Source organism: Brassica rapa, chromosome A09, assembly GCF_000309985.2.
Source record: "Brassica rapa cultivar Chiifu-401-42 chromosome A09, CAAS_Brap_v3.01, whole genome shotgun sequence".
NCBI lineage: Eukaryota > Viridiplantae > Streptophyta > Magnoliopsida > Brassicales > Brassicaceae > Brassica > Brassica rapa.
In genome coordinates this window covers 7,650,559-7,675,399 of record NC_024803.2, presented here as the reverse complement: position 1 = coordinate 7,675,399, position 24,841 = coordinate 7,650,559, and the positions used below count along the sequence as shown (strand labels likewise).

Below are 24,841 nucleotides of genomic sequence, written 5' to 3'. Positions count from 1 at the left end.
TGTTTTTCACAATTATAATAAATAACGCTAATTTTAAAAAATCATTTCTTTAAATAAAACTATTTTTAAAATTTTTTTGTATATGTTAAATACACTGAAAATTATATGAAAATATTATTATTACTATATTTTTTGTCAGCAATTATTATTACTATATTATTTGTTTAGTTATAGACAAAAACAAATATCTCACAATCTAGCTATACTAAAATATTATTCTGGACTAAAATTCAGTGTAAAATGATAATTAAAATATTTTCAATAGATATTCACAATTTATTTAAATTTTATTATTATATATTAGTTGGTTTTAAAATTACTATTTAAAAATACAATGAGGTTATTACACTGTTATTAAAAAATAAATTTTTATATACCAATTAGGGAAATTTTGAATATATTTTCAGTCCAAAACTATGATCCAAAAACATTATTTAGAACACGGTAAGATGAATGAAAACACAAACACAGATATAAACACATTTGTTTTGGTGTGAAATCTAAGGAATACCTTCAAAGTCATATCCATCTAGATTCCCATGTACACAACGTATTAAAGACAAAACTTGATACTTTACCTACAGCTGTACAACAATAAATGGAGCTTTGGCATTATTTCTATTGTCGTAATGGAACATATTCTTGAGGAGGATAGCCAAAATAATTATTAAAAAGAACAAAAGATCTTACTGATACTCTTATGTCCATTCTCACCGCACATAAAGAAAACAAAATTGTAAAAACAGGTAAACTAAGAGAAGTTCATTGATAATCTAGCTGGTGCCTCTCAGTCTAATATAAGAGGACATATCACAGGTTAGATCGCAGTGCAGCTGGTGAAGGAAAAAAAATTAAAGAACTAATTGTGTAGGAGAAAAACTTGCCATTAAGTCCAGCCATGACAACAGCTTGAACTATTCATCAAAATTGAGCTTCTGCCATAGAATGAAAGGGGAAATAAGCGAAAGGATTCCAAAATCTATTCATTTTACCCAAACAGTCTCCCCTGAAAAGTTGCAACCGAAGAAATGCGGAAAACCCGTTAACATAACATCATAGAGAGAGAGTGGAGAAGTATCCGTCATGATATTACCTGAGATTGAGAGGCACGTTCATGATGCAAAATATTTGAATGGGGTGGTTGCTTTGATTTTCTTCTTTACCGGCTCAAACCAATCTTGGAGTTGAGTTCCAAAAATCAAGTTTTGCTCAAGACTCTTGTTTCTTTTCTTTAAGCACTTGATCGGGTCAGGTTGCAAACTGATTGTTGGTTTCAGATAGTTGGCAAAGGATGTAGATCCACTTCTGATTACATCAAAGAGGGCTGCTTTGGTTTTCGACCGGTTATCGTTTATCTTCTACATCACATTTTAAATCCATCAGCAAAGACATAAACATATATACGGCGACTGAGAAAACGTTACGTGCAACCAAGGAACAAACACAATAGCTTGGTTTCATATTAAAACGTAGTACCTGAGTTAGTGAAGTTTGTGATGATTCAACCATCAATAATTATTGGAATTTCCATCGAGAAGATATATCAGGTTCGGGGGACAGCTTCAAAACACTCCCTCGAAAAAATAGTATGAGAAGATATATCATGTTTCCAATCATCTTTAAATATATCATCACCAAAGTGTCATCAATTTAATACAGAGAGACGATGACAATATCATACCTATTTCGTCGATAGGCTCTTGCCAAATGTAGGATCCAAAACTCGATGGCTTTGTTATCTGCCAGATCTCTGCTAATGAAGAGGCACAATAAATCATACCTCAGATCCAAGAATCAAATACAAATACAGACGAAACCCTTTAGGTGACAGCATTCAACCTGTTTTCGTCATCTTTCATATTCTCAGATTCATAGTCTGATCTTCTTTCTCTGATTTCGTTCAGGGCTTCGTTTGCTCTCTAGAAAGTTTAGGGTAGTAAAATAAATTAACTATCTAAGATGAAAAATAAGAGTGTAATAAAATCGAGTCTTACCGAGACTTACCAGAGTTTCGAACCGATTTCATCGCCAGTAGAACAGAGGTTGTCGAATATGGTTGAATGTGAGCTTCAATGAAAGGGAGGTGAAAGGATAGCTTCCTCATCTAGATTGGAGAAAATATCGTAATTGAATGAGTGTGAGTGCACAGTGATAAATACAAAGAAACTGTGAATTGTAGAAATCAGAAACGATGATTATTAAGGGGAAGAGCAAGAGACGACTCAGATGTGTGTTTGTAAGGAAGCTTGGTCTGGTAAAAATGGGCCATAGCTTTCCAATTTAAGACGCTCACGTGAATTGGCCCACAAAAAAATCTGTTTCGAGTAACAATGACATGGCAATTTAGAAGCTCTTGATTGGTTGATTTAATTAAATGACGTGGACACTCTCTCTATTGAGCATATCTTGCTTTTAGTATAGGTTAGATACAGCCCTAGTTAAGTCATTCACTCAATGCACTTGGAGCTTCCTTTAAGTACATTTTATCAGTACATAGATTAATCAAATCTTTCACCTACCAAATAGTCAATTGTTTTCTTAGAGTAAAAATGATCGATGCTATCCATTGGCATGTATATATTGATGAGACTCGGACATAAAACTCCCACACCTAACTTGAAGTCATCATTAAACATATATCCACTTCTTTTCCTTTTCTTTAATTAATCTGCACATAAGGTAGCGTCTATCATTCATTTTGTGTTCTCTCGTTACTAAAGTAATTAAATAGTCTTACGGTTACAAAAAAAAAGAATTAAATAGTCTTACGTACTAATAGTTTTTTTTCAACGATGTAACCGCTCGCAAAAATGAAAAAGAAGACGAACGAGAAGAGAAACCCTAACATGGGACAAGCTAAACAAGCCAAGAACGATTCTCCGCTACATGAGCAGTGTACTACTATTTTGTCTTCAAATCAAAGTATGCATATGTGTGTAATGTATAATATATATTAACTGTTTCTAAAATTTCTACATTATTTATCAAGTTTTTATAGAAAATTATTTGGAATGTAGATGAAAATTTTGTTGAGATAGAGAAAGAGAAGACTATTGCGTTGATAAATGCATGGGAAGAGAACGAGAAGGCGAAAGCTCAGACCAAGTAAGATTTACAAAAATATACCGTAGTTTTTTTTTTTTTTTAAATATCAACATTGAGTTGCATTAGAAATAGTAACTAACAAACTTTCACACATATATTATATGAAAATATGTTGAAAAGATAATTATATATGTTGTACTATAGGCGAGAATAAAACGTATATATCTGATAATATAGATATATTTTGTTATTTAAATTTTTAAAAAATATTTATCAATTTAAACAGAGCGTACAAAGAACTTTGCTCCATTGAAGCATGGGAGAACAACATGAAGACATCTCTAGAGTTAGATTTGAAGAAAATGGAGGTATATTATTATATAGTTAGCATTCATGATGAAAAACAAAATCATAAGAAATTATGTATTAGTATTTAAAATTTTATAAATGTGATAAATAAGTATATTTTAAAATACAATAAATCAGACATTAATGATATGTTTCCTTTTTAACCCTAAAAATGGTCATGTGAAATAATTATGAAGGATTAAACATTTGATTGTTAATAATTAGACATAACTTCTACTCCTTCCGTTTCTAAAACTAAAAAATTTTTTAAAAATTTACAAAGATAGATTTTCTAAAATTTTAAGGTACTTTGTTAACTAATGCTAGTAAATCATATGCTTTTAATAAAAATTAATTGAGAATATTCAAATTGATTAAATTTTTTTGGTTCATAGTTATAGACACTGCATACTAGAAAATAAATAATATAGTTAATCATAAACATTAGTTATGTTCTTAATAATCGTGAAAATCTAAAAAATCATATTTTCGAAAAGAGAGAGAGAGTACTATACACATTTTTTATTAAAACGATTTTAGTTATTTTCTACATTTATTCCTTTTCAGGAAAATTCAGAAGTGGAGCAAGCTGAGTATTCAAAAAGATTCAAGAAAAAAATACCAGAAATTGAAAAAATTGCAGAAGCGAAAAGAGAAAAAATTGAGAAACTAAAGGAGCAAAAGTCTATCAACTTGAAAAAAATGAGTGAGAAGCTAAGTGCAACTCCAAATGCTTATCCACCCAAAACCAAAACCTGTGGATGTTTCTAGAACATGTCTTATGGTTCAATTACTGGCCCATTAAATAATCAAGTAGACTTTGCTCGTGGTTAAAGGGGAATATATATATATATATATATATATCCAACAAATAATGGAAAATCTATGTTGACATTTTAAAGCATTGATGTATCTTTCATGTGTATATAATATGGTTGCACCTATGGTAATTGCTATTTAATCTAATGACTCATGCAGTTATGCTCAATTTCTCTGATAAGATCTAAAAATTCTTTTGTCATTGTAGATTAGGGATGCGAAAATAAATCTAAGAAATCGTTTTAGTGAAGGAATAATCTTTGATTTTTGAGAACTTCTGAAGTACAACCAGTGACAAATCTTGAAACCCATAATCATAGATCAAAATTGTAAGCAGTCTTCACAGAGAACTTATGGATGAGACAATCGAGGGAGCTAACACATGGCCAAACCACAGACAAACGAAACCTTCTATAGTTAATCGCCCAGGAAAATAAGAGACCACATCTTCATACACCGACACGACAAAACTTCAAAAAGCTCCTAAGCCATTGACCGGAAGAGGCGATGACGGAGAAACAACGACATAAAAAACAGAATGAAGCATCATGAAGGATAACATCTTGATCAGATCTGAAAGTAAAACACAAGGAGCGAATCATAACAAACCCATGATTTGATCACTTCCGAAAAAACAAGAAAAGCCAAAGATAGAACTAGGAAATATCTGATATACCATGGATTTTACCATTTTTAGACCAGATGTAAGTCTTTATTAAGTCTATTACATGTGTTTGGAATCTATTTTATTGTGTTTTCAGGTGCATGTATGTTTTGGAAAACTTTGCAGATTTTGGAGGTTTTTGAGATGCATGAATGCACAGATGCGTCAGAAGTTTAGCTATGGATGAAGACCTACCTACGGTGCGGTTGAGCTTATATTTAGACACAAGATAGAGATTTGAGTTAAATTTCCAATACCACCGGTTTGAGGTCCATATAACGGTTAGATTTGAAGTTATGCTCATTTTACTGAAGAATGGTCTGTCTGACGCGTGAGAGGAAGCCGTTGGGGAATCAACTAGTGTCGAACGACACCCCTCCAAATCAGGCCGACGAGTTTGAGGAAGATCCAAGAATTTCAGTTTTTTTTCCAAAAGTTTCCCTTATTTACAAAAGACTCCAAAACGTGTTTAAATCCTATATTATGTTTTAAGTCATTGTTGACAGTTATACTTGAAGTTATTCTAGAGATAAGAACTTAGGATTGGAGTGATCAGAACAAATTTATTTTAAAGCATTTTATTCAGATTTCAATTATGTTTTTCATGATTATGTCTAAGTAATATTATTGTTAGACTTAGGGTTCATCTATGATTGTTTTATGAATTGTTAACTGTGATACTGTTAGAGAAATCATAGGTTCTTTATCTGTGTTAAAATCTTATTTCTATGCTCAGGATTGTTCGCCCTAATCTTAGATCCTAGGACAATTGGCACAAGCGAGAGCATGGCCCATCTTTTGAATAAAACTTAGATAAATTAAACAACTAGGCATATGAGAGTGAACCTAGGTGGTTAGGGAACATATAAAACCTGCGCCTAAGGCTTGTTTAAAGTTGGCATGGATTAATTCGCGAAAGTAAAAATCTTTGGCTTATACATTAGATAACCATGAAGTGAGAGCTGACTGATTATAACTTGAGTTGAGTTCAGATCTGTTATAAATGATTTCATGATAGTTAAATAGATTACATTTCTAACACTGAACAACATTCGGAGATGGAAAACATTTCAAAACCCTAGGAGAGGCGGCTGCGATGGCGATCTAGAACATGATCTCCTTTGAGATCGTGATCTTCACATAATCTTACGTTCTTTGGCGTGAGATTACCAGGAGCGTGCTGATATTTCGTTGCTGTTACGTTTTCTCCATTCGAAGACGTATCATTCATCATCGTGATCTCTACTCCTTATGAGATAGGGATTTTCACGGAATCGCATCACTCATCACCGGTTCTCCTTGATACACACGACGATCACCATTGACAAGCCTTTGTTGATCGCTGGTGTTAAGGTGACCTTCTATTCGATTTGAACTTTCTGTCGCGTGATCTACAAGACAACTACTCTGTTACCCTAACGGAGGATGAGTCGTCCACGTTCTGCTCATATGGCGGATCTGAAAGGGAAAGGGATTTGCTACGAGGAAGATGACGAGCCCATTCAATTAACAGATCAGGGAGATTCTCCCACCATCCGCGATTACAAGCTTTCTCTCATCGGCAAGGTACTGAACCCTAAGAAACAGTCTGTGGTGAAGCTCATCCAGACCATGCCAGCGCAGTGGGAGATGCAGGACAAAATCACTGCTAATGATCTTGGTAATGGCAAGTTTCTTCTGAACTTTGCGACAGAAGAGGATCTACAATCTGTCCTTAGGCAAGGTCCCTTCCACTATAACTTCTGCATGTTTGTGTTAGTTCGTTGGGAGCCAGTGGTTCACGATGAATACCCTTGGATCATCCCGTTTTGGGTCGAGATCACGGGCATTCCTCTACATCTCTGGACGATTGGAAATCTCAAAAACATTGGGAAAAGACTAGGCCATATTGATACGGTGGAACTGTCTGCAGGACGCATGCTTATTGATGTTGATACTAGGAGGCCTCTCACTTTCAAGAGGAAGATTGCATCGCCAGAAGGTGATGAAGTTTGGATTCAGATACATTACGAGAGGCTATTCAAGTATTGTAAGACCTGTCGAATGCTTACTCACGAGGAGGCTCTTTGCCCAACGAAGGTAACGCCTTTGGCAGTCCAAGGAGAGCGATCTGATGTTTTCTCCAGGGTACAGCTCCCGGCAAATGTAGAATCTCGACAGTCTTTGCTGCGAGATAAAGAGAGAGAGAGAGTAGGTATGGCAGAGATGGCTATGGCAGAAGAGATCGCCGTAGTAGATCACCTCTGAGGGAGCGTAGGGCAGATGGTGGTTTTATGAATGATGCTAGGGTAGCTTACTCACGCCGTGATGTTTCTGGAGATAGAAATGCAAGGCAACAAGGAGGCAAGGTAAGAAAGCTAGCTTCAGAATACACACGTCAGAGCTCGCGATATGCGCCTTACGGGAAGCAGAGGCCGACGGTATGGAGGGCAAAGGAAAGGTCCCCGGCACGCGAGGTGTATAATGCGGACAGGAGTGGATCTCTCGCCCATGGAACGCATATGCGTTTTACTGGCGAGCCTTCTGTGCATCATTCTGATGATGAATTGGTCCATAAGAGCAGTGGGAAGAGGATTGCAAGTCAAATTGTGACACCGGCTAGGCATGACAATGATGATAATGTCACAAAACGTCCTCGCGTCTCTCCCCGGTTGTTGACTTTCTCTCCTATGGAGAAAGCTTTGCCGGTTGATGCTCAGATTATTGGAGCTCTAAATGACATGGAAATTGTTGACCCAATCAACACAGAGGAGGAGCTACATGATCAAGAGATGCTGGCGGAAATTCAAGAAGATGACATGCTGGGGGAGGATTTGATGGACATGGAGGCAGGATCTACGAGCAATGTGCAACAGGTTGAGCGAGTGGGAGACGTAAATGCACGGGTAAAGCTGAGAACATCATCTTCTTATAAGAGTGGTGGGAGATCTGGATTCCCTTTGGGGTTACAGAATAAGAAGGCGGGTTTCTTTCGTCGAGGATCCCCGCTGGTGCGTCGCTCGTCTTCAAGAGACAACGCACATCTAGGAAAACAACGATCAGGGTCGCGTAAGAGTTCGAGAGGCAGTGCACGTAAGGTGAATGGTCTGGAGGGGTCCAAAAACTCCTCCGGAAAGCATCCATGAAGATAATCAGCTGGAACTGTAGAGGGATAGGGAACGACCTCACAGTTCGACGCCTTACGGAGATGTGTCAGAAGCATCGCCCAGGACTTGTGTTCCTTTCTGAGACGAAGAATAGGAAGCCGTTGTTGCAAAACATTCAGGCTGACCTAGGTTTTGATCATTTGTTTACCGTTGAGCCACTTGGCCTCAGCGGAGGTTTAGCTTTATTTTTTATGGATGAATTTCAAGTTCATGTTTTGTTTTCAAATAACTGTATGATTGACATTGAGGCAGTCATTGATGGAATAAAAGTCTATATGACGTTTGTTTATGGGGATCCTGTATTGGAAAGACGGGATCATGTATGGGAACGTCTTACGCGTTTCTCAACAATAAGAACTGGCCCCTGGTTTATGATTGGAGATTTTAACGAAATTATGGGTCATAATGAGAAAGAGGGAGGAAGACAACGTCCTGATAGCTCCTTCCTGGCTTTTAAACAAATGCTCAATGATTGTGGTATGCTGGAGTTTCCTTTCACGGGGGACATGCTTTCTTGGGTAGGAAAGAGAGCAGGAGGGACAACTGTCAGATGTCGTTTAGACAGAGCTGTAGGAAATGCGGACTCGCATGAGAAATTTCCGCATACGGGGGTTAAGTATATGAGGTTATGGGGATCGGATCATCGTCCGATTCTTGCAGACATACTCACAAAGCCAACGAGGAGAATAAAAAAGTTTAAGTTTGACAAAAGATGGCTGGATAATGAGGAGTTAAGGCAAGTCATTCTCGAGGGATGGAAATCACCTGATCTCCCTCCTAATGCGACTATAATGGAACACATTTCGAGTTGCCGCAAAGCCTTGAGCGAATGGAGGAGACAACATAATGTTAATTCCGCGAAATTGGTGGAGGAGCTTAAGGAGAAAGTGGAGGGCCTATATGCTGATGATAATGCTACAACTGAAGTGATTGCAGCAGCTCTGAAGGAACTATCTGATGCTCTTAAAGCAGAAGAAATGTTCTGGAAACAGAAGAGTCGAGTGTTTTGGTTGCGTGAAGGGGACAGAAATACAAAATTCTTTCATGCTTTGACGAAGCAAAGAAGGGCCCGGAACAAGATAACGCAGCTCCGGGATGTAAATGGTAATGTTGTAGAGGATGAAGAAGGGTTAGTAGCCATTGCTACAAGCTATTTTAGACAGATTTTTGAATCGTCTAATCCAGAGGATATTGAAGAAGCATTGGTTCAGATTCCTACGACGATTACTGGAGCAATGAATGACAATCTGACATGCCCGGTCACTGAATGGGAGATCAAAGTAGCGCTTTTTGCCATGCATCCTGAGAAGGCTCCAGGCCCGGATGGGATGACTGCGCTTTTTTACCAGAAATTCTGGGATATTGTGAAGGATGATTTAACTCATATGGTTAATAAATTTCTTTTTGAGGGGCTGTGGTAGCGGGCTTGAATGATACGAATATATGTCTCATCCCGAAGACTACAAAGCCTAATGAAATGACCCAATTTCGGCCAATTAGCCTATGTAATGTAAGTTACAAGATAATCTCTAAGGTCTTATGCCAGAGATTGAAGAGAGTACTGCCAGGCTTGATATCAGAAACTCAATCAGCTTTTGTGGTAGGAAGACAAATCTCAGATAATATTATGATAGCCCAAGAAATGTTCCACGCCCTGAGAACCAAACCAAGTGGTCGAAACAAAAGAATGGCTATCAAGACGGACATGAGTAAAGCATACGACATGATGGAATGGTCATTTATTGAGGCTGTCATGCGAAAGATGGGCTTCTCGGGAACATGGATCGCCTGGATAATGCGATGCATTACGTCGGTTAAGTACAAGGTACTCATGAATGGACAGCCAAGAGGGAATATTGTTCCTGGTAGAGGCCTACGCCAAGGAGATCCTTTGTCTCCTCTCATTTTTATTCTATGCACGGAAGCGCTCGCTAGCCTTCTCAATCATGCAGAGAACCAAGGGAAGATAACGGGGATGCGAGTAACACGCGCGTGCCTTCGGTATCCCACCTTCTCTTTGCTGATGATAGCCTTTTCTTCTGTAAGGCGGAGCCCCGTGAATGTGAAGAAGTAATGAAAGTGGTCAGGAAGTATGGTAAAGCATCAGGTCAATGTATCAACTTTGATAAATCATCCTTACTTTTTGGTAAGCGAATCAGTGCAAATAGTAGGCAAGAGATTAAAGATGTACTTGGAATCCAAAATGAAGGAGGAATGGGAAATTACCTTGGTATCCCGGAAGACATAAGTGGGTCTAAGTGCAAGCTCTTTGTGTTTCTCAAGGATAAGCTCATGCATAGAGTGAATGGTTGGACAGGTAGGTGGCTATCAAAAGGAGGCAAGGAAGTACTGATTAAATCTATTTTGCTAGCGCTTCCAACTTATGTAATGTCTATGTTCCTTCTCCCCTTGGAGATATGCGAAAACCTAGCAGCGGCTATTGCTAAATTTTGGTGGAGTTCAAATCCACCGAAACGAGGAATGCACTGGGCGAAATGGGAAAAAATCTGTCTACCAAGAGAGGAGGGTGGGATTGGCTTTCGTTTGATCCATGAGTTTAATCTGGCTCTTTTGGCGAAACAGCTATGGAGGCTTGTCCAGTTCCCTGACTCTTTGGTAGCCCGGGTGTTGAAAGGAAGATATTATAGGTTGTGCTCACCACTAAGTGTAATCCCAGCTAGTAGCCCATCATATGTGTGGACTAGTATCTCGGCGGCAAGGGAGTTGTTGATGATGGGAATCAGACAGAAGGTACACTCAGGATATGAAGTCAAGATCTTGCAGGATCCGTGGATTCCAACGGTGCCGGCGAGAGCAGCTCACCCTGTGGCCCCAGTTATGAACCCCAACATGAGAGTGAGCGATCTCATTAATCAGGATTCGAAGGATTGGGATGTGAGTCTTTTGGAGAAATACGTCAATCGGGATGACATACCTCTTATACGGAGCTTAGCCATAAGCTCGGCCCACCGACGGGATACATTTTGCTGGAGCTACACAAGGAATGGACAATACACGGTCAAATCTGGATATTGGGTGGCTCGGACTTTACTAAAGCCAGAGGAAGAAAAGGAAGTTGTGGAGCCAAGTATTACTGAAATTCAAGCCTTTGCTTGGAAGCTGAAGGCGCCGAAGAAGATATGTCATCTTATATGGCAATTGTTAACTGGTCATGTGGCAGTAACAAGGAACTTAGTAAGACGCAAGATGAGGTGTGATAACTACTGTCCAAGATGCGGAGAACCTGAAGAATCAGTAACCCATGCCATTTTTGAGTGTCCACCAGCTATGCAGGCCTGGTTATTATCATCAACTCCAACAAGTCCGAATTTGTTTCCAGTATCAAGCGTCTACACGAACATGGATTATCTATTCTGGAGGAAAAGCATCATTGACCCAGAACAAGACAGGGATCCTTATCCGTGGATAATCTGGTACATCTGGAAGGCCAGGAATGATAAACTCTTTAGAGGTATAGACAGAGACCCATTAGAGCTGGTTAGATATGCAGAAAGTGAATGCCAAGCCTGGTTTGATGCGAATGAAGTGCCACAACTAGTGATACAGGAAAGCAACACTGAGGAACCCCAAGTCTTAAGCTTGGGGAATATTTGCTTGCTAGATGGATCATGGACATCTACTGATCACTTCAGTGGATGTGGATGGGTGTGGATGGACAATGGGAGCAACATACAGCTTATGGGGACAAGAAATATCATTAGACGCGAATCAGCCCTGCATTCGGAACTTGAAGCACTGCGGTGGGCAATGGAGAATATGCTCCAACACTCGACATGCCAGAGTTTTGGGACAGACTGCAAGGACCTGATCGCAATGTTAAAAGAACCTCATGCTTGGCCAAGCTTTGCGACGGAACTGGAGAGGATAGAGACGCTTCAAATATGCTTCCCGGAATTCAGCATCATTCATGTTCCAAGAGCGCGCAATCAGACTTCAGACTCTTTAGCTAAAACTGCGAGATCCTTCCATAGGGAGTTACTTTTTATTGGTTGTTCTATTCCGGTCTGGTTACCTAGACCACCTCTAGCTTGAGTAATAGAATGACTTTCGACGTCAAAAAAAAAAAAAAAAAAAATAGATTACATTTTTAAAGAGTCTAAGAGTTCCCAAAAGTCTAGTCTTTTCCCATCATGATATCTACAAAACAATTGTATTTCTTATTTCTTGTATTTTAATATTACCATCTAGTTTTAATTCGAAAACAAATAGATCTATTGAACAATCCTAGACTCTATGTGGATTCGATCCTTAAATACTACAATCGAACTTCTTATTTGAGAGAGTATAGTAGCTTAAGGTTAATTTGAGCTAATCAAAACCCAAAGATCACTCAAAAACCAACATGCAAAGACATTCAAATAGACACTATGTCACCAAAAGAAAAGCGGATCTGGATGGAAACGTAAAAAAATAAACCAAAATTGACTAGATAGTGGATGCATGAAGATCAACAGTAATTTCTAAATTGTCACAAAGAAACATAGTTTAAATTTAAATTTAAAAGAAAATCCAAATCGTCGAGAGAAATAGAAAAAAATAAGTGAAGATCAAAACCGAAGAAATACGAAAAAGAACAAGCAAAAGATTAAAACCGACTCCAGCTCTATTGAAGCAGCCAAAGTCAAAGATTGGAAAATAATAACTTGAGGAAGTTGAGAGAAGGAGGCGGAGGTTTAGGAGAGAGTGAGAGGTTTTGATAGATGAATTACCTTATTTAATGATTCTTGACCTATTCAGTATCTTTTATTTAGTCATTTTGATTATAAATAAATTATTTATTTTGATTATTTTGGAATCATACTAAATTTAGAATATGTCGGATTTGATGGTTAACATTAATTATACATTTATAAGGAAAATTTGATTGTATTATAAAACAAAAATTTATAGTTAACTATCAAACTAAAAAGTTTAGTTATGATATTCAATATATCTATCCTATACTAAAAGCCCGATATAGAGTGATTTCACAGTGTCCACGTCGACAAATTTATTCGGCCAATCAAAACATTTCAATAATACACGTATGATCTCCTAAAGATGTTGCTTTTGTATGGGCTTTAATGTGGTTTTATTGGGCTTCACGGTTTCAATCTACTGGTACAATTAGAAAAAAAAAACCTGAGACGGATAACACGATGCTCTCTCCTCTATCTCTTCGTCTTCGCCGTTTCCTCTCTATCGTTTCAGTTCTCTCGATCCTCATCTCCATAATCAATACTCCATTACATCTCGATCCATCAATCTCTTCTTTATGATTTCGATTCCGTTTACTCTTTCCTATATACTGATTTTCTCTCTTGAGTGCAAACCAAACCAGCTCATCTCCGAGGATCTCAGCCGCCGCTACTTCCACCAGCCCATCTCCGCCGTCGTTTACTGCCACTCACGCGGCGTGAGCTGATGGGCGTGGATATGCTACTTATTGATCCAAGGTTCTGGATCCTTATTTTAGTATTTGGTTCCAGATTTTGAGTTTTTTTTCTTAATCCGGTTCATTATTTTCCTTCTCAGGCAAAGCTCATCCACGTCTTTATCAATGTTCACCGTCTTAACACCTTTAAACCAAATCCGCAACGAAGCAGGTTCACTTAGGTCTCAATTTCAAGTTATTAGCTAATTTCCAAAGAGTTTCAAGTTATTAGCTAATTTCCAAAGACAAGCATATAGGTTTTTCACAAAATATGTTGAGATGTATATATAGCATTCATATTTTGTCATATACTAAAAACTACCTATAAATAATGCTGCTTTTTAAGTACCATAAACACTAACGGAATCCATTTCAGGAAACTACCGGAGCTTGGGTGAGATCGCCATGAAAGCATAGAAGCAATATCCAGCCAACGAATTTACTTTATTAATCTCATACAAGTTTACAGGCTTAAAAAAAAAGTTTACAGACTTAACGTAGGATGGTTATCGTGAATGCAATATACCTTGCGCTGTTTATTGTTCTATCGCCTGTCTCACCTAATAATATGTCTCATAATTTTGTTTTGGTCACTTTTATTGTGCCTCATAGTCAGTAATGTTTCTTTCATTCATCACGCCATTTTCAGGCTCAAAAGGAACGAATGAAGCAAGAAATTACAGGAACGGATCCCACAACAGCCTAACGCCACCAAAAGACGCAAGTAAAAGGCTTCCTCTGGTGAGTGGTGATGAGCTACAAAATCAAAGGGATGACAAACGAATTTGAAGAGTTGGGCAGTCCACAAAGAGAGAGATGATGCTGTCACTGCCAAGCATTATCGACATCTTGAAAATTTTAAGAGAAGGGAAAGGGCACTAATGGCCGAGTTGGGGAGCCTGTTCATGGTTCTATTGGCAAGAACCGAGATGTAACTGAGGAGAAGAGTAGCTTTGACCTTGCAGAAACCAAATATGGAAACACGGTTGAGAAACGCAGTTAGTAAACTTTTCAAACTTCTAATGCCCACGGAGAAATACACCACAGGAGTAAAGAACATGGTGCTTGAGACACTGTCTTCTGCAAAAATTGAAGGCTTCGTGGATGGATTCAGAGGTGAAACCAAAGCGGCCAGCACGGAAAAGACGGTGGACAAGTAGTTGAGAATCATAAGCTGGAGATGAAGTAAAGAGCAATGAAATGGCATCTTTGGCTAGATCGAGGGAAAATCTGATGCTTCATGTAGCCTCTTATGCTTAGACGTATGACATGAGATTTTCTCATCCCACCGATCAGTTGTGCCGGTAGCGACAAGGAGTATCAAGTTCAATGCAAACCAATTAGGAGATTAAGAAGAGTGTGTGTGGGGGAGAGAGAGGCTGTGCTGTGTAAGAATAGGGAGAGGGAATACTCATAAGGATGAATTTGAGAGAATTTTGTTGTAGTCATTGTAGTCATAAACGGTTAATTTCATTAGTTTTCCCAACATCCAGCCAAATTAAAAATAACTCATGCACTCGGGCTCTTAAAGGTTATTTTAAGATTGTTCTCTCTCATGTCATGTTAGCAAACAAAACATACGTTCAGTTAGTACCTGAGGAAATATTTTTAACTGGAGTTATAATATTTAAATTTAATATTTAAATTAAAAATATATGTATTATTATAACAAAAATAAACTTTTTTATAAATTATTGGAGGTATATGAGAACTTTGACATAAATTAATGGAGTCAAATGCCAAATTTTAACTAAATATTATAGTATTTGTTTTTTTTAAATACACTAAAGATTTTTTTTTTCCAATTTAGTGGGATCACTTGACCCCATATGTCCCTATGTTCCCCGCCCTATGTTCAGTAAGAGTTTCAAAATAATATACTTAGTCTGTCCAACAAAAACCATCCAGGTTATTATCGAAACTTTGCCACCATAACCCAATAATAAAACGATTAGAAATTGGATTAAATGGTAAGTGGATGTTTGTACCGCAGGCTACCAAATTAAAAATTAGTAATGACCTTTAGACTTTGAAAGGGCTAATAGTTAAAATAAATATTATATTTATCATCACACTATTTAAATAACTAATAATAAAAGCAATCCGCTTACAATTTTGTAAACCGGCTTTACCAAGGGTCATGGCATGGCATTGGCACAAATGAAAAGCACCGACGAAGAAACAAACCCCATGCTACCACTAAACTTTTATGGCAGTTCGTATCACAACATATGTCGAGACATGTTGCACTACATAAACCAGTCCTATCGTTGCAAGTATTATGTGGATTCGGCCAGGGTCCTCCTCATTGGTAGTAGCACGATCAAAGAGGCACCACAAGAGACCGATCACCATTGCTTTCTCTTGATGGTCCGTGTTTGGACTTGCATCTCTTGATGGTCCAAGAATAGTTCATGAAACAAATAGAAATCTGTCAGGTTATGTAGTCATCATCTTATTTTTTGTGTGTACTCTTAAGTCTGAACAAGCTAGATATGGATAAATTATAAGATGAAAATCTACAAGCTTATGATGATTAACAAAAGCCAAGGTCAAAAGTTAATAGCTGTTCTTTTGTACTTCTCAAAACCATTGTTCATTTAGGAACAACTATATGTTTCTCTACCAAACATTACTTCATTGATGAAAATCATAGAAGAAACTCAAAATTCTGATAAGAGTTAAGAAGATAGTTAAAAGTATATATATATATATATACAATGGCTTTACAACTTGAAAAGATTGGTAAGAGATACAAAAATATGTTGCTTTGATTCGAGATTTATGGATTAAAATAATTATTTGCTTTTAAATGCACGAACAAAAGCTTCGAACTTCTTAACTAGCTATTGATCTACCTTAGCTTATTATTATGTTTTTTTAACCACAAGCCTATTAATAGGTTATAAGCTACGAACTTCATATTATGTTACACCTTAGCTACTGACTTCATATTATGTTATAAAGAGTGGTAATCTTCACTTTGGAGCTTATAACTGGATCATGGAAAAATGCTGGTGGGTGCAAAGATTTGAAGATATCTCATTTACTTGGACGCGAAGAAAGACAAATTAGGTGGTGGATCTTTTGTCTAAAGCTAGAATTCCGAATGACAATTTATTTGTATGTTATTACAATGTACTTACTTTAATTGTTCATCCTCTTCATGAAGGATTATGTAAACTCCACCTAAGTTTAATAAAATTAGTCGTTATAAAAAAATTATGTACACTACTATTTCTTACATTTAATTATATATTGATCCACCTTAGCTTATTAAAAGTCCAATACCACAAAAATAAAAACTTATCTATTACAATTCATCAAAAGTGTTTTGAAATAAAACTATGAAAACCCTTTAAACGAGAGAAAACAAGAAAAAACACTTTCTTTGAATTTAAATACTTTCAATATAAAACAAAATCAACAATTAAATATAACAAGAGATTATATAAAAATAATACAACAAAATCAACAATTAAATATAAAAAGCAACTATAGTCTATAATATTTGATATTCATATAAAAAATCAACAATTACATATAGAAAGCAATTATCCGCGCGAAGCGCGGAAAAAAAAGATCTAGTTTTATTAAATATATACTGCAATACCCTTGTAAACAAGCCAAATAATATATTTCTCTTTTCTTCTTTTTTCTTTTCCACAGACTGAGACTTATGTTATGACGAACACTTAAATCTTTGTCTTTTCTTTTGCTTCTATTTTTACCTCTAATCTTTCTGCGTGATCTTCTTCTATAATGGTGTTCATCTAATCGGCGACAATCCTAGGAAAAGTCAAAGAACAATTACTTATGTGCTTCTGTTTTTATATTATGTTTTTTTAATTTTCACCAATGTGGACCTGGGTTACTATTAAATTATGGTGGTGAAGAATGACGACGGTGGACCAGTGAATATATGAACATATCAGAAAAAAGAGTAGATGTAGAAGATGGCTCGCAGTATACTATATATGATGTGAAGAAATTATAGTATAGGATATTTAATATTACAAAATAGTATATACTATTTTTTAGTTTTTTAAATATTATAAGTAATTTTTATATTTTATGTTAGAGTTTATGATTTACTGATTATAGTTTAAGATTTAGTATCTAGGGATGGGGTTGGAGTGGAAGTGGATTGAAGGTAAAATTTACAACTATACTATATGTAGTATTTCTATACTATTTATAAATTTACTATTAGTTCTATACTATTTTGATATGATACTCAACTTTATTAATTTACGTATGTAAAGACCATTTATTATGTGCTTTGTAGATGGTTTATACTAGGTATTGTACATGAAAGATAAAACCTTCACTTATGCTATATTGTTGTCTAGTCGTTTACATTGTTGTTCCTTCCTCCCTTGTTTAAGAAATGAGGTTTATGTATATAATAATTAACTGAATGATGATGTGTTATATTGCATCATTTGGCTCACCATCATGTTATTCGAGTAAAATTAAAAATGATGATTCGCCGACTATACTATGTTCAAAGAGGAAATTTTAGTATGGTACAATCATTTTTTTTTCTTGGCCACATGTGTTATATTTGTGAACTTCATCATCAACTATCTTATTTTACCGTATACATTCTCTATGCATAAGGTTAAAAACAGAAAATAATAAAAAAATGTTTTTTACGTCAAAATCATATCTATATTTTTAATATTAATTTTAAAATTGGTTGGTCGGCAAATTAAATTTTTTTAATTGTTCCCTTTGTCCAAATTTAATAAAGGTAATACATTTTTAAGATGATTTTTTATTGGAAAACGCAGGAAAAGGTTGAACCTAAAAAAAGTCGGTTTCTCTCTTTTTAGAGAGAGAGAGTTTTTCTCTCGATTTCTTTTTCTTCTTATCTCTTTAAAATCTTTCAGAAGAAAAGATTTCGCCGACTGTTTTTTGGTTTTCCATTTCCAGATCTTTCTGGTTATGGCTCCCGTTTGATCGGGCTTTGATTCCAGGAAGTAACGGTTCCTTCAACGTTATCTTCGCCGGCTTTTGTCTCCGGGAAGAGATGTTCCCGTTAAATCTCTTCGCCGGCTCCTCTCCGGGTTTTTTCCCGGTTCAGTTTGATTGCCGCTTTAGCCCTTCCTTGTTCCATCGACTCTTGATTTAATCCTTCGAAGATCGAAGTTCTTTTAGATCGATTGTAGACGGTGGCTTTTCCCGAAGCGGTGGTCCGGTTGCGTCTTGGTCCTTTGTAAGATCACTTTGTTGGTCTTTCACTGATCCTTCTCCGCGGTGGCGGAGCTCCGACGTGACTCTTCCGGTGGAGGTGGTGGTGCTTCGTCTTGACGCGTATCATAGAGTCGTTCGTCGCTCTGACACGTGGTGGCAAGTGTCGCCGACCTTCCTCAACGGTTTCTCTCCATTGGGCTATAGGCCCATGGTGTTTTGTAAATGCGGCCCGTTTGTTGGGCTTTCTGTTTTCTTTGTGTTGGGCTGATTCCCTTGTTGGGCTCTGTCCCGTTTTAATAAAATTTCCAGTTGACAAAAAAAAAAGATGATTTTTTATTGGAGATGTTTGGTAGAAGCTCTCGTCATTGGTCGAGCAACCGGTCGGTTTTCACTTTTCAGGAGAAGAAGAAGAAACAAAACCAGATTCGCCTCTCTCTCTCTCTCTCTGCAAAATCGAGACGTTGTCGGAATCGCACTTCTTCTTCTTCTTGTTCAATCCACAATCAGTAGGTACTTTTTGCAATTTTTCTTACTCTCTAAAGTTAGTTGCTGAAGTTCAGTTTTGTGATTTATGAATATGAATATGAATATGGGTTTCGATCTTCTCCAGTTGGAGCTTCTCGGATATTATTAGGTTCATGTTTCTCTATAACTCTGTGATTTTGTTGTGGATCAGCTCTAGTCTCGAAAACTTGATTCAAAGTTGAAAACCCTAATCAAAGTTGAAATCTTGTGTGTGTTTTGTTCTTCCTTAATACCAACCGTTATGACATGCAGATGAGTAGTTTTCTGTTCTGTCTTAAAGTTGAGGTTGTTGTTTATTGGCCAGTGTTCTTTGAACAATCTTGTTTCTGAACTTAATCTAAGCACTTCTGTTCGATTTTTTCTCAATTCTCTCTATCCATAGTTCGAAATTCAAGAAAGATGGTGGTGTCGCCAAAGATAGCTCCTTCAATGCTGTCTTCGGACTTTGCAAATCTAGCCGCAGAGGCCAAGCGGATGGTTGATTTGGGCGCTGACTGGCTTCACATGGACATCATGGTAACTCTAAAATCTAAAAATTTTAATTTTTATTTCACTTAGTCATTGGCTTTCACTTTGATATGATAAAGTTCCAGGTTGTACCTAACTTATCTCTGTAATCCATGAGTCATCGTTTGTTTTTGATCTTTTCTTTAGACAGTTTGTGAATCTGAATATGTTTGAGCTTTAATCTATCATTAATCATGATTTCTTATAACAACATGTTTGTGGAAATTCTAATCCGAATCAAATTGTATCTGCTCTTAGTATGAAACAAGAAACTGAGTTTCGTTGTTATAGACTTATATGATACAGAACCTTTCCTTGTTTCATACTTATTAACTTCCCTGTTATTTCATTTGCAGGACGGGTAAATATTTTCACTGCCTTAGCTGTGTTTAACTTATTAGCATCTAGCTTTGTCAAAAGGCTTCCTTGTCTCAAGATACTCTCTCGGGTGTATAACTCTCTGTGTTGCTCGGACAGGCATTTTGTCCCAAATCTAACCATTGGTGCTCCTGTCATCGAGAGTTTGAGAAAGCACACAAGGTAATAACGAGTTTCTCTCCCCTTGAATTCAATACCTGACACATGTTATTAAGTGAACTGATGTCCCTTTGCACTCGATGATCACAGTGCATATCTTGATTGCCACCTAATGGTGACGAACCCCATGGATTACGTGGAGCAGATGGGTAAAGCTGGGGCGTCTGGTTTCACATTCCACGTTGAGGTGGCCAAAGGTATAGTTACCTAGCTCTTAATCTTTCTCATGTTCGTTTTGTCTCATTTTTAATGATCTTTGAGTACTTTGTATTTGCTTCTTATTTCAGAGAACTGGCAAGAACTTGTGAGTAAGATTAAGTCTGCAGGGATGAGGCCAGGTGTGGCTCTAAAACCTGGAACACCTGTTGAAGAAGTCTATCCCCTGGTAATGATATTTTAATTTTCTGCCCGTTTCTAGAATGCGATTATAGCATATGCTTTTTGAATCTATGACCAGGTTGAAGGGGAAACTCCGGTAGAAATGGTGCTAGTGATGACAGTGGAGCCTGGATTTGGAGGTCAGAAGTTCATGCCCAGCATGATGGACAAGGTTGTTTAATCTTTCTAACGCCATTTGCTTACTGAGATCCCCTTGTAACCTCGGTTTAATGATAATTTTGGGGATAGGTCCGGGCACTGAGGCAGAAGTATCCTACGCTAGATATTGAGGTGGACGGAGGGTTAGGCCCATCGACTATAGAAGCAGCGGCTGAAGCAGGGGCCAACTGTATCGTAGCTGGAAGTTCAGTGTTTGGAGCTCCGGAGCCAGGGAAAGTCATTTCCCTTTTGCGGACCAGTGTTGAGAAAGCCCAACCCACCACCTGAGTGCACTGCCCGTTTCTAATATTTATGCACCCACCAAAGGCAATAATAATTTTACGACAACTATATTTTAAGAGCTGAAACATACAAAAAGAATCGTTCAAACATTTCCTTAGTAGTTTGATGATATTGCACTTGTGTAATGGAATGTTTCGTATTGTCAAGCAAACTTGGTCTTTTTTTTTAAACACTAATTATATTCAACTTAAACCAGTTACATAAGCCGGAGATTGCCAATAAAGGTTCTCGGAGACAATAGTCCACACAAGGGAGACAAAGATTAGACAAAGATACAAAACATAGAACTAAACAACTAATCAATCTAAACTAGAAGGCAAGAGTGACAGATAAAAAGAAACCTTTACAAAACACAGAATAGCATGCAGATTTGATAGAGCTTCTTTGAAAGAAGACAAGGCGAGGAAGCCATCCATGACTATAAACCTTCGGCTTGTGACTCCTCCTATGATGAATAGTCCAGACGAATTAGAGAACAAAGCTTCATATCCAGGAGACAGAACAATTTCAGTTCATAAGTCTTCCACCGGAAAGACGATGACGGAGAGGATACCACGAAACGCCATAACTGAAGCCATAAAGAAGGGAAGATCTTGATCAAATCTTAAAGTTAGATGACAAAGAGCGAGACAACTCACAAACCGGTATAAACTATCCCGATAGATCAAGATAGCCGAAGATCGAGCCCAAATATGAGCCAAAGAGAACTCAAAATCGACATGGAAACTCATTCAAATCAACACAAGATTTCAAACAATACCCAGTCAAAAGGGAAAAGAACACAAACCACTCTTCCCAGAAAGATCGATAACACAAAATAAGATCGACTTCGGCTCTATGGAAACAGCAAGAGTCTGCGAAACGGTGAGATCAATCGGAGGAAACCAAGAGAGAAGGCATAGGATTAAGAGAGAAAAAAAGGACTAAGATAAGCAAACTGGTCATACAGTAAGAATGTTTTCGTAAAATGGTAAATCTGTGCCCCCACCCCTTGTTTTTTACATATTCTGAAGATAAACAAACTAAAATGACCGTTGGAGCAATACTTGCTGATCTATTAATTCGAGATTTATATTAAATAAATAATTAACTAGAGGTTGCGATAATTTTAGCGTGATAAATAATGACACTTCATTACAAGATTTGAAAACAAATAAATCTATGTTCTGATTTTAATAATCTCTGCAAAGATTTTAAAAAGAAACGAAACAAAACTTTATGAAAAGAATAAAACACCAAATCAGAGTCGCTCTTAGGATTTGGCACGAGTCAAACGTATACGTTTGTACATTGACCCCTCACTACTGTCTCTTTCTCTTATCGTTTCTTCTTATATTCGTCTGTCGTGGCGTGTCTGTTCTTGAACCCCCATCACCAATAACTGAAACCAAAGCATCATGAGCTGTTTTTTACAATGACGAAAGTACCCCCAATCTATTTTCGTTCTTCTTCCTTCTTTTTGGATTAATTAAAGACCCACCTGAAGTTTAAATTCTCATTTGTTTTCTTGCAAAACCCTGAAACAAAGTTTGCATCTTTTTCTTTCAGCTCGTGTCTTTCTTTGGAGAGTTTCCTTTCTAAAAAGCTTTTGAGGAGAAATGGGTATGGGCACAAGCACTTTCGTTATCAGATGGGTCAATCTTCTTACTATGGTCAGACCCTAAATCTCTTCTTCTTCTTCACTTAGTTTCTATTTCCTCAGAGCAGCATTTGATCCTTCTTTTGATTCTCTTTCTATGGAATTGGTTTGTGGAATTAGATTCTTGGTTTCCGTACAACTTAGGTCTTATGAAAGATTCCTAGTGAAATTCCACTGCTTGAGTTGCAAGAATGTGTGAAAGTTTCAACCTTTTAATGTCTGTTTGTTTGTTTCTGCAACTCTATAGTAATGTCTTGTCTCTATTACAATTTTTTTGTGGGTGAAGCTATTGGCTGTGGCAGTAATAATATTTGGGGTGTGGATGAGTACACACAATGATGGATGCAGGAGGTCACTTACCTTTCCTGTCTTAGCTCTTGGTGGTTTCATCTTCTTGATGTGAGTTTACACTACACTACACAACAACGGTTCTTAATTATGTAGTCTCTTACTTAAATGTTCTCTGATTTGAATGTATTTTCTTCAGATCCATAATCGGGTTTCTTGGCGCGTGCAAAAGAAGTGTAGCTCTTCTTTGGATTGTATCCTTCACTTACCATCTTCTCTTTGCTGTTTCTTGACTTACCATGTTCTCTTTGGATATGAATCTTCCTTGACATGATGATTTCTCCTTTGAAGTATCTTGTTGTGCTCCTGATCGTCTTGATAGCGATTCTTGTCTTTACAGTCTTAGCGTAAGTCTCATCTTCCTAAACGTTATTCAACAAAACTTTTTAGCTGTTGAAGATCTACTTGAAGAATTCTCATTCATTGTTCTCTTTTACAGGTTCATTGTGACAAACAATGGGTCTGGACATACCAACCCTGGTTTAAGGTTAGTGTGTATTCTATTATTCTTCTTCCATGTGTTACATACCTATTCTGATGCAGAGATCTTGAATCTTTCTTTATGTAATCATAGGTACAAGGAGTATAAGCTGAATGATTACAGCTCTTGGTTTCTAAAACAGGTTCGGTATTATTGTAATTCAAACAAGAATGGTTTTCTTTCTTCTCCTTTCTTTTCTAACTCTTGTTGATGTTTCAGCTTAACAACACCGATAACTGGAAAAGACTGAAGAGCTGTCTTGTTAAATCCGAGCAATGCAGGAAGCTTTCAAAGAAATACAAGGTCTAGTACCTTTTCGGTTAATTAAATGCCCTTGGCTTTGATAATGTTTTGAATATTCTTTGATTTTCTGTTGTTGTGTTCAGACCATCAAACAGTTGAAGTCTGCAGAGTTAACCCCTATAGAAGCTGGATGCTGTCGACCACCATCTGAGTATGTTCTTTATCCATGTTTCTATACCTTTCCAAATATATAACTGACACTCTTCTTGTTGTTTATTGATGTTTCTATGTCTGTTGAATTAACTGTCTCAGTGTGTTTGTTGTGTTTGTTGTTGCTGCTGCAAAGGTGTGGTTATCCTGCGGTGAATGGCTCTTACTACGACCTGAGTTTTCATTCAATAAGTTCTAACAAAGATTGTAAGCTTTACAAGAATTTGAGGACAGTCAAGTGCTACAACTGTGATTCTTGCAAGTAGAGCTATTCAACTTCCCCTAGAAAAAAGCTAATTCTATACAATTGTGTAAATTAGCTTTCAGATTGGGAACTAATTATTCTTTCCATTTAATTAATAACTGCAGAGCTGGAGTAGCTCAGTACATGAAAACCGAGTGGAGACTTGTTGCGATGTTCAACGTGGTTCTGTTCCTTGTCTTGGTAAAGACTTTACTAACACAAAAGTCCAACCATTCTCTTCTCACATTTGTAAAGTTTTTGGTCTTTTTAAGAAATTACTAACACAAAAAAAAATCTCTTCCAAACAACAGTCAATGGTGTACTTTGTTGGGTGCTGCGCGAGAAGGAATGCTGCTAGTTACCGGTCCAAAGCTTAGAAACTGAAGCTTTGCTCATTCTATTGTTGGTGAATGCTTTACAGGAGGAGACTGGCTAGAGAAGGCACAAGAACAACCACTTCTCTTCATTATTTAACTGTAATCAATGAACTGAGACAGATGGAATATTAACATGAAAAAATTTGATTGGAATTTTACAAAAGTCTAGTCTTTATTCATCACTGTTATAAATACAAATTTTGGCATATAGTATACATCAAATAAAGGAGCAAAT

The 24,841-nt window shown here is 37.1% G+C and overlaps 5 protein-coding genes and 2 long non-coding RNA genes across 20 annotated transcripts; 5 read left to right on the top strand and 2 right to left on the bottom strand.

Annotated features, from left to right (window-relative positions):
• Positions 1–69: 69 nt before the first annotated feature.
• LOC103838285 lies at positions 70–2,448 on the bottom strand. Of its 10 annotated transcripts, none has more exons than XR_001956161.2 (6): positions 2,005–2,421; positions 1,840–1,919; positions 1,682–1,753; positions 1,477–1,574; positions 1,094–1,358; positions 509–1,006 (listed from the first exon to the last, which is right to left on the bottom strand). It is a non-coding gene; the product is annotated as an uncharacterized LOC103838285 (long non-coding RNA). The 10 variants fall into 10 exon arrangements; XR_001956159.2 differs by having other exon boundaries at positions 1,682–1,750; positions 2,005–2,414; XR_001956160.2 differs by having other exon boundaries at positions 1,477–1,753; positions 2,005–2,434.
• Positions 2,449–2,530: 82 nt separating this feature from the next.
• On the top strand, positions 2,531–4,359 carry LOC103838286 (remorin). Of its 3 annotated transcripts, none has more exons than XM_009114710.3 (5): positions 2,614–2,679; positions 2,823–2,922; positions 3,018–3,105; positions 3,332–3,413; positions 3,961–4,359. In XM_009114710.3, exons 2-5 carry the CDS (start codon positions 2,847–2,849, stop codon positions 4,162–4,164), a joined length of 450 nt encoding a protein of 149 aa, XP_009112958.1. In that variant the 5' UTR covers positions 2,614–2,679; positions 2,823–2,846; the 3' UTR covers positions 4,165–4,359. The 3 variants fall into 3 exon arrangements, with proteins under 3 accessions (XP_033136364.1, XP_009112958.1, XP_009112957.1); XM_009114709.3 differs by having other exon boundaries at positions 2,820–2,922; XM_033280473.1 differs by having other exon boundaries at positions 2,531–2,922.
• A 1,966-nt stretch (positions 4,360–6,325) lies between these two features.
• LOC103838335 (uncharacterized protein At4g02000-like) lies at positions 6,326–7,123 on the top strand. The gene has a single exon (XM_009114766.1). The coding sequence runs from the start codon at positions 6,326–6,328 to the stop codon at positions 7,121–7,123; it is 798 nt and encodes a 265-aa protein (XP_009113014.1).
• Positions 7,124–7,997: 874 nt separating this feature from the next.
• LOC117128466 lies at positions 7,998–12,075 on the top strand. Its single transcript, XM_033280883.1, has 4 exons — positions 7,998–8,196; positions 8,275–9,410; positions 9,569–9,847; positions 10,174–12,075. Exons 1-4 carry the CDS (start codon positions 7,998–8,000, stop codon positions 12,073–12,075), a joined length of 3,516 nt encoding a protein of 1,171 aa, XP_033136774.1.
• Positions 12,076–18,964: 6,889 nt separating this feature from the next.
• LOC103838288 (ribulose-phosphate 3-epimerase, cytoplasmic isoform) lies at positions 18,965–21,259 on the top strand. 2 transcript variants are annotated; one of them, XM_009114712.2, is made up of 8 exons: positions 18,965–19,161; positions 19,563–19,696; positions 20,044–20,048; positions 20,165–20,227; positions 20,315–20,421; positions 20,512–20,609; positions 20,682–20,774; positions 20,852–21,259. In XM_009114712.2, exons 1-8 carry the CDS (start codon positions 18,981–18,983, stop codon positions 21,047–21,049), a joined length of 879 nt encoding a protein of 292 aa, XP_009112960.2. In that variant the 5' UTR covers positions 18,965–18,980; the 3' UTR covers positions 21,050–21,259. The 2 variants fall into 2 exon arrangements, with proteins under 2 accessions (XP_009112960.2, XP_009112961.1); XM_009114713.2 differs by having other exon boundaries at positions 18,978–19,165; positions 20,852–21,251.
• On the bottom strand, positions 20,877–22,045 carry LOC103838287. Of its 2 annotated transcripts, none has more exons than XR_004451610.1 (2): positions 21,825–22,045; positions 20,877–21,632 (listed from the first exon to the last, which is right to left on the bottom strand). It is a non-coding gene; the product is annotated as an uncharacterized LOC103838287 (long non-coding RNA). The 2 variants fall into 2 exon arrangements; XR_627096.3 differs by having other exon boundaries at positions 21,852–21,962.
• Positions 22,046–22,360: 315 nt separating this feature from the next.
• Positions 22,361–24,785, top strand: LOC103838289 (tetraspanin-10). The gene is made up of 12 exons (XM_009114715.3): positions 22,361–22,487; positions 22,613–22,716; positions 22,990–23,102; positions 23,191–23,245; positions 23,343–23,398; positions 23,491–23,538; positions 23,626–23,674; positions 23,752–23,835; positions 23,919–23,986; positions 24,122–24,247; positions 24,355–24,430; positions 24,541–24,785. The coding sequence occupies exons 2-12, from the start codon at positions 22,663–22,665 to the stop codon at positions 24,604–24,606; spliced, it is 795 nt and encodes a 264-aa protein (XP_009112963.1). The 5' UTR covers positions 22,361–22,487; positions 22,613–22,662; the 3' UTR covers positions 24,607–24,785.
• The last annotated feature ends 56 nt before the right edge of the window (positions 24,786–24,841 follow it).